The sequence below is a fragment of the Larus michahellis genome, chromosome 24 (genome assembly GCF_964199755.1).
Source record: "Larus michahellis chromosome 24, bLarMic1.1, whole genome shotgun sequence".
Classification (NCBI taxonomy): Eukaryota; Metazoa; Chordata; class Aves; order Charadriiformes; family Laridae; genus Larus; species Larus michahellis.
Window position 1 is genome coordinate 2,029,202 of NC_133919.1, and position 16,548 is coordinate 2,045,749.

The 16,548-nt window shown below is 49.8% G+C and overlaps 1 protein-coding gene across 1 annotated transcript; it reads left to right on the top strand.

Annotated features, from left to right (window-relative positions):
* Positions 1–13,282, top strand: NCSTN (nicastrin). Its single transcript, XM_074566853.1, has 17 exons — positions 1–154; positions 386–490; positions 1,836–1,959; positions 2,454–2,572; positions 3,636–3,781; positions 3,971–4,121; positions 4,543–4,652; positions 5,490–5,642; positions 7,036–7,140; positions 7,317–7,394; positions 7,530–7,699; positions 8,907–9,009; positions 9,281–9,376; positions 9,880–9,967; positions 10,105–10,256; positions 10,552–10,764; positions 12,264–13,282. Exons 1-17 carry the CDS (start codon positions 31–33, stop codon positions 12,384–12,386), a joined length of 2,160 nt encoding a protein of 719 aa, XP_074422954.1. The 5' UTR covers positions 1–30; the 3' UTR covers positions 12,387–13,282.
* Positions 13,283–16,548: the final 3,266 nt, after the last annotated feature.

Here is a 16,548-nt window from a genome sequence, read left to right on the forward strand (position 1 = left end):
AGCGCCCGAGGAAGCGGAAGGGCTGGGAAAATGGCGGCGGCGGGGAGAGCCTGGGGCAGCCGGGGGGTGGAGGCTGCTGCAGGGAGCTGCTGGGCCCCGCTCCCGGTCTGGCGGGGGCTGCTCCGGGGGCTGCTTCTCGCCGTGCTGGCAGTGGGTGAGGATGAACGGGAGAGGGACGGGACGGGACAGGGTAGGGCAGGGCAGGGCATCCCCCGGTTTGGGGCCGCTCCGCGCCTAAGGCGGGGGTAGGGCGGGCCTCGCTCGGCCCCTCTGAGTCGGGGAGGGGTTTGTCTTTCCCCCCTGCTGATTTGAGGAGATGCTTTTTGAGGTACGGGGAATCCCTGGTTTGTTCCCTCTCTGAGGTGGGGCTGTGTCTTCTCCCCAGGCTGCTGCCGGGGGAACTCTGTTGAGAGGAAGATTTACATCCCCCTGAACAAAACGGCGCCGTGCGTTCGCCTCCTGAACGCCACGCACCAGATCGGCTGCCAGTGTGAGTACAGCTGTTGCTTAGATCAATATTGCCCTTGTTCTCAGCGCCGTTTGCCCTTTTCCAATTGTGCTTCGGTAACTCTGAATATTCTGACCTGTTCCTGCTGAATTGAGGGGTGGAGACCTTAGAGACTGTTCCTGCAGACCTCGAAAATCCCTGCCAAGGCAGAGAGCAGCATTTTGAGCTCATGCTGTTAGTGCACACACAGAATAAAAGCAAGCCACAGCTTCTAGGGGTGCGAGGCAAAGCTGTGAGCGCTGCAGACCATGCTGGGGTTAACGAGGTAGGAGAGAAAGGGAGCAGGGAGCGAATAAGTGAGATGGTGATGTCTGAAGGGAGCAGAGGGTTTGGTTGAGCTGCTGGTGCAGGGCTGGTTAACTTTGTAGGTTGTTTTTGTCATGTTGAAAGGGGGAAGGCAGGACTGCGCGACTGTTAAAATTAAAAGATAGGTAAGGGAACCCCATTCCTGGCTGCAGTTAGCGTGAGTCAGTGTTTTTGCTCGCTTCCAATTCAGTTTTGCTTCCACCGGCAGCCACGCCCTGCCGCGGAGGTTGTCGGCTGCCACTGCAGGGCAGCGCGGATGCACTTGGTCTGTGAGATTACTGAGGGTACAAGGTTCTCTGACTCCTCTTCCACCCTCTGTGGGAGCCTAGTGTTCAGGCAGGCAGCTGCACACGATCCTGCTTTCCTGCTCACAGGTGGTTTCCAGCAATGACACCAGTTGCTAACTGTGGGGGTTTTGCTTGTTTTTATCAGTAGCTTCTTATGAAAGTGCTTTATCTGTCATCTGGGTTTTTTGGGACAAGGCAAAATGACAAGCGGTGGACCTGCTTTGTTGCTAGTCGCCTTTGCTGTCACAATCTTTTGCCCCTTGTGCCTCGCGCTGAGCTGTCTTTGAGGTCTCCGTTTCTGAATTTGCAATCTTTACTCTTAAAGCACTGAACTGCTTCCGTGGCTGTGGTCCTTGAGTGTCTGTCTGCTCCGAGCGTCCTTCTGTCTCAGGGCCTGTTCCCTGCTCTCCTTCCTTATTGTCTTCAGTCACAGGAGGCCCATAGTGCTTAGTTAGCTGAAGGTCCTTAAGTGCTTTGATGTGCTTAAACAAAAGATGCTTTCAAAGCATAAGTGCTTATTGCTTGACATATGCTGTTCACCTTTTTTCTTTCGCTACTGAAAGCCACTGTTCCTTTTTCTGTGCCAGTTCACCAAATTGTTTCCTCCAGCCCTCTAAGCCCATGAGCTGTTCTTCCCTAAAGCCCTCAGTAAAATACTGCTATTCTGGGATGGTTTGGGAGCGCGAACAAAGTAGATCACTGTGAAACATGAAGGACACGCTCTCTTTCCCCAGCCTCCATCAGCGGAGACACGGGGGTGATCCATGTGGTTGAGAAGGAGGAGGACCTGAAGTGGGTGCTTGCTGACGGCCCCCACCCACCCTACATGATTCTGCTGGATGGGAACCTCTTCAACAGGTCAGTCGTCATCTGTTGTTGCCTTCCCAGGGTGACTGGAGCCCAGCAGACCAATATGGGTCCCTAATCTGGTGATGAAAATGTCATTTTTCAAGTGACGGATGGCAGAATCGGCCCTGACTGCACTGAATTATATTTGTGGGTTTACTGTGTTTTAGTCCTTGATTTTATTTCTTCTTAAATGCGCTGTTTTGCTGTTAGAAGAGCTCTGCTCTGTGCAAATTCTCGTGCCGTGTTCATCACTGGAGCAGTTACTAAAGTTCATTAAACAAGACGATTAAGATTGGTCACATCTCTTCCTGGGCAGAACGGGAAAGAAGTGGCTGAAGTTTTCTGCTTGTTGCTGTCTGCGTAATCTTACGCAGTTCTGAGCAGAAAAAGGGGCGTGTTGGTTATTTTGATCAAAAGCATCATCACGTGCTCGACTGTAATGTCTTGGATTGTAACTCTTCATTAACGAATTCAAAATTTCACTCATGTTTTCTCTCTTCCAGGAGGGTAATGCTGCAGCTGAAGGGAACCTCCCGAGTGTCAGGCCTTGCTGTGGCCGTTGCCAAACCCAGCCCTCCCCAGGGATTCTCTCCTGGTTTGAAGTGCCCCAATGATGGCTTTGGTAAGGAAATGTTAAGTCTTTATCCTCATTAGGAGGAAGAGAAATGGTGCCTTTACATTGGACAGCCCAAGCAAGAAAAGCAAAGGGTAGCTGAAATTGCAGCTACACTTTAACGTCAAAATGGTGTTTAAGGTAACAGGGTCAAAATGTTCTTTCGAAGTAGTTTTTCTGAGCTGGAATCTCATCATTTCTCGGAAGGACTAGGGCAGGTGTTTGGGGGAAGGCTGTCAGATAAGCTGGCTAAAACAGCATCGTCACTAAAGCGTTAAACCTCACGAGGGCTTGTTGTAACTTCTGTTTTCTTTCCCATGTGAAACTTGTGCTTTGTCCACACGTGATCATTAAAGCATCTTGCGTTGGCATAGATTGAGTGGAGTGTGTGTTAACCTCTCCGTCTGGGCCAGTCGCTACGTTTTGAAATTACATTCTGCCTCCCTGAATTCCCCCGGTGGTTTCAGTTCGGTTTTCATGTCACTATTTTTCACGCAGCAAATTTACTGTCTTGCACTTTGAGGGGGAGAAATCGCTACACCTTCTGTAGCTAGCACAAAGCTTTCTGCTGGGAAGGATGCCGTGTACGCTCCAGAGAGGAGTTCGGCGTGCTGGCATTGGTCGTGTCTCTGCTTCGTGCTGTTTGCGCAGCGTTTAGGTGTTAAAATGATTGGCACATTACAGATGCCTTGGGGTACTTCCAGCACATGATGAGCTCAGAAAATGCGGGTTTGTGTGTTCGTCCTTTTGCAGTATAATGTTTCTCTGTGTGCTTCCTCCACTCGCTCAGCATGTGATAAATGCTCGCCGCGTGCTCGTGCCAGCCTCCTGGCCTGCGATGGCTCTGAGCATCCGTGTTTCTCATTCTCTCTGCATGGCACGCCGCTCTGCCTCTGCCACTCTGCCGCACGCAGTGACCAACTCCATCTCTCCAAGCTTTTGTCAGCTGGTTCCTCGGCCCATAATGGGGCTCATTCTGTAGTTGCTGCTATTTTCTCCGCAGGCCCTACCTCTCCTGCAGTCTCTTATTCTCTTGCAGGCTCAGATTTGTCCATTTTTTTTCTGTTTCCAGGTGTCTATTCCAAAGATTATGGCCCTCAGTTTGCACACTGCAATAAGACTGTGTGGAATCCTGTGGGGAGCGGGCTTTCATATGAGGATTTTGACTTCCCTATTTTTCTTCTTGAAGATGCCAATGAGACTCAAGTGATTAAGCAGGTACTGCACTTCCTTAATGAGGAGGAGAGGGGAACTGCTGCACAGTTCAGGAAAAGGGGGCAGAAGTTTTGTTTTCTCTCAGCTCAGATGTTGAAATCTACAGTAAAAACGTATGGTCTGATTTTATATGCGGTACGCAATGCTATGACAGAAAGGCTGAGTTTTATAATGATTTTTATTTCCATCCAGTGTTACCAAGACCATAATGTCCCTCGTGAGGGATCTGTCCCCGAGTACCCTCTCTGTGCCATGCAGCTGTTTTCCCATATGCACGCTGTCACCAGCACCGTTACCTGCATGAGGCGCAGCTCCCTCCAAAGCACCTTCAGCATTAATCCAGGTGAGCGGATTCCTCTTCCCTTGTCACGATGCAGGATAAGGCTGGTGGTAAAAATCCCAGTGGAATACAGTCGTGCAAAAGAAAGAAAATTTTAGAGTTTCCCTAAAGGCTTGCTTGCCAACTGAGCCTTTTCAAAGTAATTCGGGGCTATGTTTGTCATCGGTTTAGAAAATAATATGTGAAACAGATGCTGGCTGAGAAAGGTACCTAATATCTGCTGCAGAGGTACCTAATATCTGCTCTGTAATGTGCTCTGAGGTTACTGCTCCATTAAACGGCGCGTACGTGAATTGAAATCCCTGCTGAGCAGAAGTTTGCTCCTCTGCTCGAACCACTGGTGAGCAACAGCTGACCAGAAAGCTCGTTTCTCACTTGGCACTGCTGTGTTCTCAGCTCAAGCAACGTTGTTTCTGCTTCCTAGAGATTGTATGTGATCCCCTTCTCGATTACAATGTGTGGAGCACCTTGCAACCCATCAATTCCTCTGGGAAAGTCGATCCTGAGAAGGAAGTTATTATTGTCGCTACACGAGTAGGTATCTCTTAATCTTCCTTTGGAGAGCATGGACTGGAAGGATTCTGGAAAGATGTGGGCTTCGAGTCTCATGGGAATATACTTATCTTATATATTTTCATTTATTTCCATGTTCCAGACCTTTTAGATCTGACTGACTGTTATGTTTCTGCAAGTATGAGCCTTTTAGTTGGCGGGTTTACCTATTGTTTCAGTATAAGGAGATCTGCATTTTGTTTATTTCTTTCTGTCTTGTTATATGGGACTTTTTTCAGCGTTTTCTTCACTAATGGAACCAGACCAGTAGAAATAGTTAGCCTATCTGTCCTGCTTCCCTAATATATTTCACATCCTTAAAACATGTTGCAGAGAGGGAGGCAGCGTAGTTGGCTCACCCGTACTTCTTGGGAGGGAGAGGCCGAATCACATGGCGAATTTTGTTGTGTGTCGAGCAGTGAGTCAGTGTCAGAGCTGAGAAAGACGTTCACTTCCCCGTCTGGCAGCCTGTTTCACAGTCGCTTTACGCCCTCCAGAGATGCTGGTTCAAAACTCCATTTTGTCACCACCTCGGAGCCCCGTGCTGAGCAGTGATGCTAGCACTAAAATTATGGCATACTTCAGATAATCTCAGTTTTCCGGTCAGGGCTGAGGGGGGGTGGTGGTGGCAGGGCTCTGAGGCCTCAGGACTGCCACAGCAGAGCAATTGGTATTTTAAGTTTCATTAAGCCAGGTGCTTTGGCGGTTCCCTTATCGGTAGGATGAGTGGGATAGGAGGGAGGTGATAGATTTCCTTTCCCAATAGAATATTTCTCTGTATGCGCGCACATTGCTTACACCTCCTGTTCATGCTTACAGATTGACAGCCATTCCTTCTTCTGGAACATCGCACCTGGGGCAGAGAGTGCTGTCTCTTCTTTTGTAACCCACTTGGCCGCTGCTGAAGCCGTTCATAAAGCATCAGATATTCATTCGCTGCAAAGAAATATCATGTTCACCTTCTTCCAAGGGGTAAGAGCAGCGGCATCGCTCCACCGTTTGGCTTGTTCTAAGATAGCGAATCAGCCCATGGCTCCCTGCAGATGAACTTTTTCCCCTATTCTTTGTGCAGAGTCATTTGTCTGCGTCCCCACACCCTGGTTCTCTCCACTCCCTCGGTGAGAACAGGATCTTAATGGCACTGGGATAACAACAGCAGATGGAGCTTCCACTGGGGCAGCCCATATTCTGCCCCACAGTTCATTCTGGATGAATGACTCGAACTTTGCTTTCCCTCCTGTCTCCTCCCAGTGTGGCTGCCTGTATGTCTGTTCTCTGCCTCACCCCTGTTCAGGATGAACTGCAATGGCCAGGCTTTAAATTCTGAAATGAAGCCCAGAAAAGGCTAGATTAAAAATATATGTGTTGACAGCAGCGAAACGTAGCTCATTTCTGAGAGCCCGGCACTGGAGTTGGCAGCTGTGGAAGAGCAGAGCAAGCGTGTGGAGGAGGGACTGATGGCCAACAGCTGATGTTCCCCTCAAGGCATCTGCACTGATGGCTTCTTTTGTGCAGTTTTGTGAAACTGGCTCCCACAGCCCCATGCTGTGGCCATGTGATTCCCTTCATTCACCCTCCTCAGCACAGATATCCCTAGTCAGAATTTCCCTGGGGGAGACAGGCGTGCAGCGCTCTGGAGCGGACGTTCTCTGTCGTGCTCCCAGGATGGAGGAGGAATGAGAAGACTTGGCTGTAAATTAGTCGAGGGGGAAGTCTGGTGGCTGGCTTCATTGCCCTTCTTTGTCATGGAGATTCTCTTCTTGGGGGTGCCTATTCTTCCCCAGGCAATGCTCAGCTTCTTACAGCTCCCTTGACAAACTCATGTCTGTCTTCTAGCCTTCCCTCCTTTTTTTCCAGGGAAACGGACACCCCTCCTTTCAGGAAAGCTTCATATGTTTAATTCCTGGAATGGAGGATTGCTCTTTTCCCTGTCTTGCTGTCCTCTTTATGAAAACACAAAGAGGATGGCTTGTGCCAGATTGAAGGCTATATTAATGCCTCTCTGCTGTTAGTAACAGTATCTTGCAAGATATCGGTGCTTGCTTAAGTCTTACTTTGCCCCTGTGCCTTTCTTACTTGTGGAATTCGATAGCTGTCCCCTGGATTTTTTGCTCCTTGCCTTCCTTTTTGTCCTTTGCTCCATCCTACGATACCTTTGTCTTTGGAGCCAGGCACAAAGTAATATTTACTTTGGTCTTTTAGTGTGTGCCAGGCTACGCGCACCTTCAGAAATGCTTGGTGCAGTAGTTGGCCCTCGAACTCTTGGTCTTGCTCCACCTCAGCCTCTCAAATATTGCTGTTTGTTGTGCCACGCAGATATCCCTGTGTGATTCATGTATGATTATTTTCTTTTTTCCCCTTGCAGGAGACCTTTGATTACATTGGCAGTTCGCGCATGGTGTATGATATGGAAAAAGACAAGTTTCCTCTGCGCTTAGACAACATTCATTCATTTGTGGAGTTGAATCAGGTGTGGGATAAGTTAGGGGACCTTTTTATTCCCTGTTTCTCTGGGATAATTTAGCTGTGGTTTTCCCAGTCAGCCTTTCATTGTTTTCGATTATTCCTGGGACTGGACTTTGCTGCTCTGCAAGATTCAATGATGTCCAGTCGTGTACTTGGGACGTTTTGTGTTTTTTCTTGAAGGTGGCTCTAAGGAATGACTCAATTCTATGGATGCATACAGACCCCGTCTCTCGGATGAATGAATCTGTTGAAGTGCAGGTAATAGAAAGCAATCTGTAGTCATTCATTTCTACAAAATGCTGCGGCATCTTTAGCGCGCTGCAAGTTAACCTTTCCAGAGACATCCACACATCCAAAAGAACAGCGGAACAGTGCTGTTTTCTCTTCTTGCAGGTTAGAAACTTGCTAGATATTCTGAGTAATAGCAGCACGGGAGCAAACGTGACTTTGCAGGAAGCTGGATATTCGCAGCCTCTTCCCCCGTCTTCCTTCCAGCGCTTCCTTCGGGCCCGGCACATCCCCGGAGTGGTCCTAACTGACCACAAAACTGCCTTCCAGAACAGGTACTTCTTCGGGGTGGAGGGGCAGAGGGTGGCCCACAGCCGAAGGCAGCGGAGCCGGCAGAGGGCATCTGAGCTCCCGCAACGCCTCTGCCAGGGGGGGTGCTGCCTAACATACATGTAGAGCGGCACTCCGGGGGGAGCGGAGGAGCAAACATGTGCCATGTAATTGAACAAGCGCAACATAATTATTCTGACAACCGAAAGAAATCGAGTTTTGTACAGAAAATGTTCCCCACAGCTGGCTAGAAGCCAGAGGTGAGCAAATGGCAACTGAGCGTGCCTAAGCCTCATCTGTTCTTCCAGAAGCTAGCAGCTTTTTTTTTTTTTTTTTTTAATATAGCTTTCTATTTGTGATGGCAGAAAGCCCCAGGCGTTGGAAAAGGCACTTTTATTCACCCCACATGACCCTACCACAGCATGTTCCTTGAGGATCCCCTGCTCCTCCTCCACTTTGGCAGTGGAAATGTGGGGTAGAGGACAGACATATGCCTCTCCCCTCTTCCCTGAACTCTTCAAATTGTCTCTTTCCCTTCCTTTTCTGTGCTTCCCTGCTGCTTCTGAGAATCTCGGTAGCAATCAAGGAGAAGTAGCTTCCCTTTCACTCTTAAATCTGCACTGCTCTAAAGGGGTAAGAAGAGCTTGGGTGGAAGAAAGCACAACTCCCTGCTGTGGGACCCGTCTTTAGACTGGGGGGAGCAGTCCCAGGTTGGCTGGGAACGTCAGGTGCGTGGAGCATGCGGTGGGCTTTCAGCCCAGTTCAGCTGCGTGCGCTGCAGATGCATTGGTGTAAATCTCATAGAGTTCACTTGGAATTCCTCACTGCCTTCAAGAGAAGGCATTAATAAAATCCACTGGCGCGACTTGCATCGAAAGCCCTCTTCCCAGGAGACCTTCTGCATGGCTTGTCCTTGCCTCAGTTTCTCTACCCATTTAATAGATTGGGCTGTCGCCCACCTGAAAGCTAATCACAGCTTGTAAATTGCTTGGAGATCCTCAGATGGGAGAAGCTGTGGAAGGGCCAAGTTAATTATAAAGCCTCATTAAATGGTTTAAGGAGCGTGTGGCAGGGCAGTGCTTTGGCAGGCCTGGATCTCTGCTCCCCGGAGACTGCTCCCACTGTTTGCTTTAGGCACACTCTGAATTGAATTCCATGCCCTGTGGTTTCTTTCTGCCCCTCCCCAACCTCTGTTTGCCTCCTTCTTTTCAGATACTACCAGAGCATGTACGACACTCCAGAGAACATCCGGATGCAATACCCTGAGGGCCTTAGCCCCGAGGAGATGTTGGAATATGTCACAGACACAGCCAAGGTTCCTACTTTGCATTTCCTTTAGCTGCTGTATCTGGGGTGGCTTTGGGTAGGGGCGGGTAGAAGCAGGGTTGTGGGGAGAGGAGGGAAAGCCGTTTCCAAAAAGGGCAGAAAGAAGGTGGGAGTGCTTTGTACAGGGACAAAGGCGGTCGGCACTCAAATGCTAGCACGGTGTAAGCGTTTTGATGGATGTGTCGATTCTGGCTTGCTCTCCTCGCTTGTTTTGCTGGATCTGCCTATCTTGATTAACACAGAGCGCTCTTCCTTTGCAGTCCCTGGCAGAAGTTGCCACAGTGGTCGCCCGTGCTCTCTACCGGCTTGCGGGGGGAGCCAACAACACCTCTGCTATTCAGGCAGATCCAAAAACGGTACGAGCAGATGGAATTGAGTCCCTGGCATCTCTGATGAGCCCTCACGTACCTCCCTTCTGTCTCTGTTTATATGTGTTTACACAGCATGCTGTCCTGTCTGTCTCGGTGAGGGCTTTGCCTCCCCCTTCTCCCTTTTCCCCACCACAGCTGAATGAAAAAACTTTCCCCCTTCTCCAGTTCCTTGCCTCTTGCTCGCAGGGCAGGCATTAAGCTTCACGAGCGCTGTATAAAACAGAGCTCCTTTTATCCTCGTTCCACAAAGCAGAAGAGGAAGCCGAGGTGAAATGGCGATGTGTGCCACAGGGATCACCTAAGGAGCCAGTGGAGCTGGAATCAAACCCAGTTTTCACATCTCAGTCCTGAATTCCATGCAATTGTGGTGTATGGTCTCTCCTTTGCTGTGTTCTTGGCCCTTGTAGTGGGAAACATCTGTCCACCAAATAGCTGGTAAGATGTTTTCTCTCCACTTTGTATCTAAACCAATTTCCATCTCTTTCCAGGTCTCTCGAATGCTCTATGGGTTTCTGATTAAAATGAACAATTCCTGGTTTCAGTCCATCATTAAACCAGACATAAAAGGAATTCTGGGTAAGAGCAATGTAGGGAAGAAGAACACAGGACTGGGTTTGACCCCATATGTTACCTGGCAGCTTTCTACAGCGCCACGCTAACATTGCCTGCTTCTGGCCATCTCCCCGCCAGTCCCATTTCTCTCGCTGTTCCAGGTGATGTTCCCCAACATTACGTTGCCGTTTCCAGCCCTGTGAACACCACCTACCTTGTACAGTATGTCCTGGCCAACCTGACGGGCACTGTTGTTAACCTCACCAAGGAAGAGTGCCTCAGCCCTGAAAAAACACCCAGCAGTGAGAAAGAGGTGAGTAGCCATTGGAGCGGGATGAGAGCTAAGGACAGATCTGTCCGATTTGCCTTTGAGGAAAGTGGGTTAGGGATGCTTTCTGTTGCTCGTAATAACACATGGGAGAACTGGGAAACTTCTCAAACAAGGAGGCAAGGGAGGAGTGGGCAAAAGGATCCCCTTACAGTGAGAACAGGCAGTAAAGCCCCTTTCTCTCTCCCCAGATACGTGGGTAAGGTTCCAGAACAAGGGAGCGGTCTCATTATTTGCTAGTGTCTGTTTGCTGTCTCTTACTCTCCCGTTTTCTTTTCAGATGTACGAATATGCCTGGGTGCAGGGTTCTCTGGACCCCAACTCAACCTCGCGAGTCCCCTACTGTGTTCGGTCCACTGTTCGCCTAAGCAAAGCACTCTCTCCGGCCTTCGAGCTGAGGCAGTGGGGATCTACAGAGTACTCCACGTGGACGGAGAGTCGGTGGAAAGAGATCCGTGCCCGAATATTTCTGGTGGCCAGCAAGGAGCTAGAGGTGAGTTTGTACATGTCAGAAAAAGAAAGTAGAGGGGGGAAAAAAAAAAAATGCGTCTAGCTGTGAACGACATCTGAGAGCTGGAGAAACAGTTTGGAGTTTGTTATGAGATGTGCCATCATCCTGTGTGAGCTCCCCACTTAAGAACAGCCGGGCTTCGATCCTTGAAAATGAGGGAGCCAAGGGTGCCTGGCTGGTGACAACCCTACCACCTCCAGCCATTTGTGGGTTAATAATGTGGTCGCTGAGGCTGAGACAGTGCAGAATAATCAAGAGTCCCAGGAGCAGGCTGAGCTCTGTGAATAAAAGATAGAAGTGACAGGAGTCTTAACCCCTTCCCCAAGCACAGGAAGGCCAAGCCAGTGAATCTGGCTGGTTTGGCTGACGTGCAGCCCCAGTCTTGCTTCCTGCGGTCCGAGTCCCCTCTCAACAACGCAGAAATAACTTGTGCACAAACCTTCCCAAACAAAAGCTGCTGTTGTTTCGGCATCTCGGATTCCAAGCCGCCCTTGGCTGGGGGTGATGTGGTTTAAGCGCCAGCAGAATAAGGGTTAAGCGTACAGTCACTTTGGGACTGTCGCATGCCCTCTGGTTGGCTGTTAATGATGTCATACCCTGTCACAACAGACTCCCGAGCGTCATCATGTGCCACCCAAAGGCCACGCAAGCCCAAGCCCGGCAATCGTATCTCTCGGATGGTTATTTGAAATCTGAGCAATTTGTTTGCGTGGCGCTGGGCCTTTTTAACGCTGGCAGGCGAGCACAATGCCCGGCCTGTGTCTCTCGACCCGTTACAGCCCAGTAGATACTGGTGACCTGGAGATGCACAGTTTGAGCCCAGCCATCCCTGAAGCGCTGACCCGATACAAAATGTAGTGAGAGCGTTGTAGGAGCACATGAGTGTCTGGCTGCTGCATGGGGGCTGCTCTATGATTGATGTGGGGGAGACTGGGGATGGCAGTCCCACCAAGGAGAAGGGTTGAAGGAGGGAATCTACGGAGACCTTAGACTGGTCTGGCACTTAGGCTTCAGGAAAGGCGCTGAGCGGGAGCGAATCTCAGTTATTCAAAGGCTATTGACAGATGTTGATTCTGCCAGCAGCTGTGTGTCTTGAAGGCAGTTACAGCTCTTTGCTGGCGGGGATGACAGTTCGTGCAGGAGTAGCCAAGGTGTAACATTAAATGCTCGCTAAAAATCTTTGCAATGCGCATGCGACTCTGAAACGTGATACATTCTTTATCCGTGAAACAGCTCTCTTACCTTTTCTCTTAAACATCGGTTTGTGTGAACTCTCAATAATGAAAGCTGACCTGATCCCGTTGCTTTTGCCCTGAGGCTGTAAGGTCCTCGGCGTATCTTCTTATTTCAGTGTACACAGTGCCTCGGCTGGTCTCTGTAGCTTTCTGACAGAGACCCCCCCCCATTCGATGCAAATTCTCTGAGGTGCTGCAGGTCTGTGTCTGTAACAATGACACTGAGTGTTTCTCATCCCTTCCTAGATAATCACTTTGGTTGTGGGCATTGCCATTCTGATCATCTCCCTCCTCGCCACATACTTTATCAACGCCAAAGCAGATGTACTTTTTAGCATCCCGCGGGACCCTGGGGCTGTGGCTTACTGAAGATGCTCTCGGGGCTGGAGAAGTCTTAGCCCTTGGATTACAATTGTCAAAGATAAAAAAGTACACTGGAATGCCCCTCCCCCTGGATAGGGACGCGAGTGGCTCTCTCCAGAGCTCCCGTGCTCGGGTTCTGAGGACTGAGCCCAAAAATGTAAGAGACTTTCCCAGAAAACCGTGCCGACCAAGCCCTAAAGAAACTGTGACCGAGACGGTCCCGAAGCCTTTCTTGTTAATTTGTTCTTACTTCTGAGCAACTTGAGAGGATTGGTCCTGAACGCCGCTGAGACGACGATGGGATGGATGCGTTCCCTAAATGAAGGCGAGGGTGGAAAGGGTAAAGGTATTTTCTCTGGGATGTATGTGGACCAGCAGATCTCCGTGGTGTCTGCCAGCACAGGCTGCCTGTTAACGTCGAACAGTTGCTGTGAATCTGTGTATACTACGATGCAGGGAGGGCAAGGTGTGTTCAACAGATGATTAGATGTAAAATGTCCTCGTTTTTAATGGTGCAATATTTTCTGGGTTTTGTATATATATAAATAGTTCTGTTTAATTAAAAAAATCTCCCCTTACAAATTAACCCGTTGCCTGTTTTGTCTTAGTTGGTGCCAAAAGGGCCAAAACTGCTGGGTGTTGCAATATGTTTTGGTCTCGGGAGACACAAGAGTTTGTGTGATTTGTTGGTTGACTCGCGTTGAAACTTGGAATTTTTCGTACAGCCGGACGAAAGAAGGACGCGGTGCCCTCAGACAGGACAGGGAATGAACTCGCTGTTGTTTAGAGTGCAAGCTCTCCAAGGCAGGGATGGCTCGTCGCTCCAAACGGGACTTTGTACGATGGTACCTTGATCTCAGTCGATCCCTGGGCGCTGGTATAATAAACACGTTTTTTAATGAGCACACTCCCGCACTTTGTTTGCTTCGGTGCTATTCCTTAGCGCCCAGCAAGACTGGGCTCTCGGGGCTGGCGGCTGTGATTGACCAGGCACTGGGATAGTCCTGATTGTTTCTTTCGTATGAAAATTCATGTGGTCTTCAGCAATCAGGATTTCAAGGCGCGATGGTGCCGTTGTCCAAAGTGAGGAGCTCAAAAATAAGTAGAGGGGATTAATGCCAGAAATCGGAGCTGACGAGCGCTAAAGCAGACATCGCTTTCTCTGCCCTAGAGGACAGAGTGGGCTTTTGTGTTTAAGTCTTTTCTCAACTAGGCATAGGCTCCGGAGTTTTAAAGGAGTTCAGACCTTGTACTTTCAGTGCTACCTTGAGGGAGATTTCTTCCACTTGCTAATGCATCCCGCAGTCAGGAAGCTGCTCCTGATACTTGGTGGAATGTTTCTGTGCCTGGTTTCTTTTCATTTCCCCTAGCGATGCTGCAGAAACCCGTATCTCGATTTACATGGAGATACCTTGTCTTTGCAATAAGGATTTTCGTAGCCTCTAACTCCTAATCCTTGGACTCAGTCCAACTTTGTCAGAACAAAGTCAGTTCCCCAGAATTTGTCCAAGTAGACTATTTCTGTGCACGGAAGTATTTTGGGTGAGAGACAGCACCTCAAGAGAGCATGCGTTCTGGCAGAGAATTTTGTAGAATTTTTTTTTTTTCCTTTACGAAGGTAAGTTTATTATATTTTTTTTTATTTTTTTTTTTTACATATCAAAATGCAAGTGCTTAACTCATGGTTGAGAGATGCTGTGTGGAGAGATGATGGGATCAGTGATGGCTAATTGGGTCAATATACGTAGGGTTCAATCTAGTGGCTGTCTGTGGTGGAGTGACTGCACCAGGGGACAAGGGAAGAGCTGTGGATGTCGTCTGTCCGGACTTCTCTAAGGCCTTTGACACGGTCCCCCCAACATCCTTCTCTCTACATTGAAGGGATGTGGATTTGATGGTTGGACTGTTTGGTGGATGAGGAATTGGTTGGATGGTCGCATCCAGAGGGTGGTGGTCAACGGCTCAACGTCCAGATGGAGATCGGTGACAAGTGGTGTCCCTCAGGTGTCTGTACTGGGACCGGCGCTGGTCAATATCCTCATCAATGACAAGGACAGTGGGATGGAGGGCACCCTCAGCAAGTTTGCAGACACCAAGCTGAGTGGTGCGGTGACACTCCCGAGGGACGGGATGCCATCCAGAACGACCTGGACAGGCTGGAGAAGTGGCTCCGTGTGAACCTCATGAAGTTCAACCAGGCCAAGTGCAAGGTCCTGCCCCTGCATGGGGGCAGCCCCCGGTGCCAGCCCAGGCTGGGGATGGAGGGATGGAGAGCAGCCCTGTTACGCTGGGGGTGGTGAGACACTGGCCCGGGTTGGCCAGGGAGGTGGTGGCTGCCCCGTCCCTGGGAACACTCCAGGCCAGGTTGGATGGGGCTCTGTGCAACCTGATCTGGTTGAAGATGTCCCTGCCCGTGGCAGGGGGTTGGACTAGATGGCCTTTAAAGGTCCCTTCCAACCCAAAACCATTCTATGATTCTTGGTAATTTTCAAATTTAAAATGTGTCCTTCCCATCCTGATCTCCCGTCTTTCAAATCTAGATTCTGTGCTTGGGTTTGGGCTTTTTTTCCTTTTTCCCCTGAAGGTTTTTGCTTGGAATATTTTATTTTTTTTTTCCCCTCCTTATTTTCCCCATACAAATAGAAATAAACCCTTTTACCACTCCCAGCCCCATTTTCCCCTCCCAGCTTTTTGTTCGGAGCTGCTCTCTGGCGAGGCGAACAAACAGCTGTCTCCGTTGCCTGTGCCTACGCCGCTCCTTGGATGGCCAACAGGTCTCCCCTGTGGCCACTGGGATGAGCAACCCTCCTATCAGTGGCTGACAAAAGGGGGGGAGAAGCAAGGGGACAAGGCTGGCAAACGCTGCGGCAGAGACACATTTCCCCTCCCGCTGCCAAGGCTGGAGAACGCCGCAAATCTTCGCTTGACTCTCAGCCCAAAATTTACCCTGTGTGTCCCTCCAACTCTCCTGGTGCCAGCAGCGTCGCTGCGCGGAGGCGCAGGAGGAAAGGCAGCAGCCTTTCCGTGTTTCCAGCCCTCCTCCTTGTGTTTTGCCATGGTCAGTAAATTGGTTTTGCTCAGCTGGCTTTTGATGATGAGGCTTGTGCCGTGCAGACCTGAGCCTCCCCCTCTCCGGGGAATCGGGCCTGAGTGCGGGATGAGAGGGGGTGGGGGGGAAAGAGGAGTGCGGGATTCGTCTGGGAAGTAAATGAGCTACGGGAGTGAGTCCTGGTCCCCAGGTTTCTCCTCCCAGCCTGGCTGCGGCCGCTGTCCGTCCCCTCGCGGTGCCCTTCACTGCCCTTTTTCAGAGGGGTGACAAGATGCTCTTGAGACCTGGAGGTGACCGGGACTTGAAATACGAAGGTGTTTTGCTAAAACTAAAGCTACTGTTGGTGAAAGGAGCCGGGTTTCGCGTGATGGAGAAAGAAATCCCATTTTATGCAGAAAAAAGACCATGCAGAAAGGTCTTACGTTCACCTGCATCCCTCCCTGGATCGTAAGTGGGGCACGTTGGGGGGAATCTGGATCTCCGTGACCTGTTCAGTCGTTTAGTCTCACTCCTGATCTTCAAACAAAGAGCTGACAGTGGATTTGGGAGTGCTCGTTCCCCTCCGCTGGGAGCGGGGAAGCCTTTGCTGCCTTTGTGTACTAAAGCTAAATCGCTGCCCCTCAGGGAGCTGCTGTCGGCTGCTTGAAGCCCAGAGTTCGTGTCTCAGCCCTGGAAAAGCTCACTCTTAAGCCATCCTTTCCGTGCCTTCAGTCTGAGTACAGTTATCTGCAGTAGATTCGTGTCCCCGCTTTAAAAACGAAACAGGGCGGCCTTTTGCGTATCTTCCTTCGTACAAAGCCTTTGGTTCAGGGGGTGAGTTGTGTCTCCGGTTCCTCCTGCCCATCCTGGTACGGCAGCAGCTGTCCTCAGCTGCGCCAACCTTAAAGTTGATAACTCCCCTGATACACTTTCCCCCATCACTCCTGAGATTATGTGCATTAATTAGAGCATCCCTAATGCTAATAAGCAATGGGGAATAAGTGCCTTCTCAGTAAATTAATGTGGAAAGTAGCTTGAATGTTGGTATATCCGTGGATTTAGTTTTATCTTTGCGATAGAAATGAAATCACTGAGTCCTGAGCAGCAGCTACGTGTATGTCGATGTGTGCTGGCTAAATA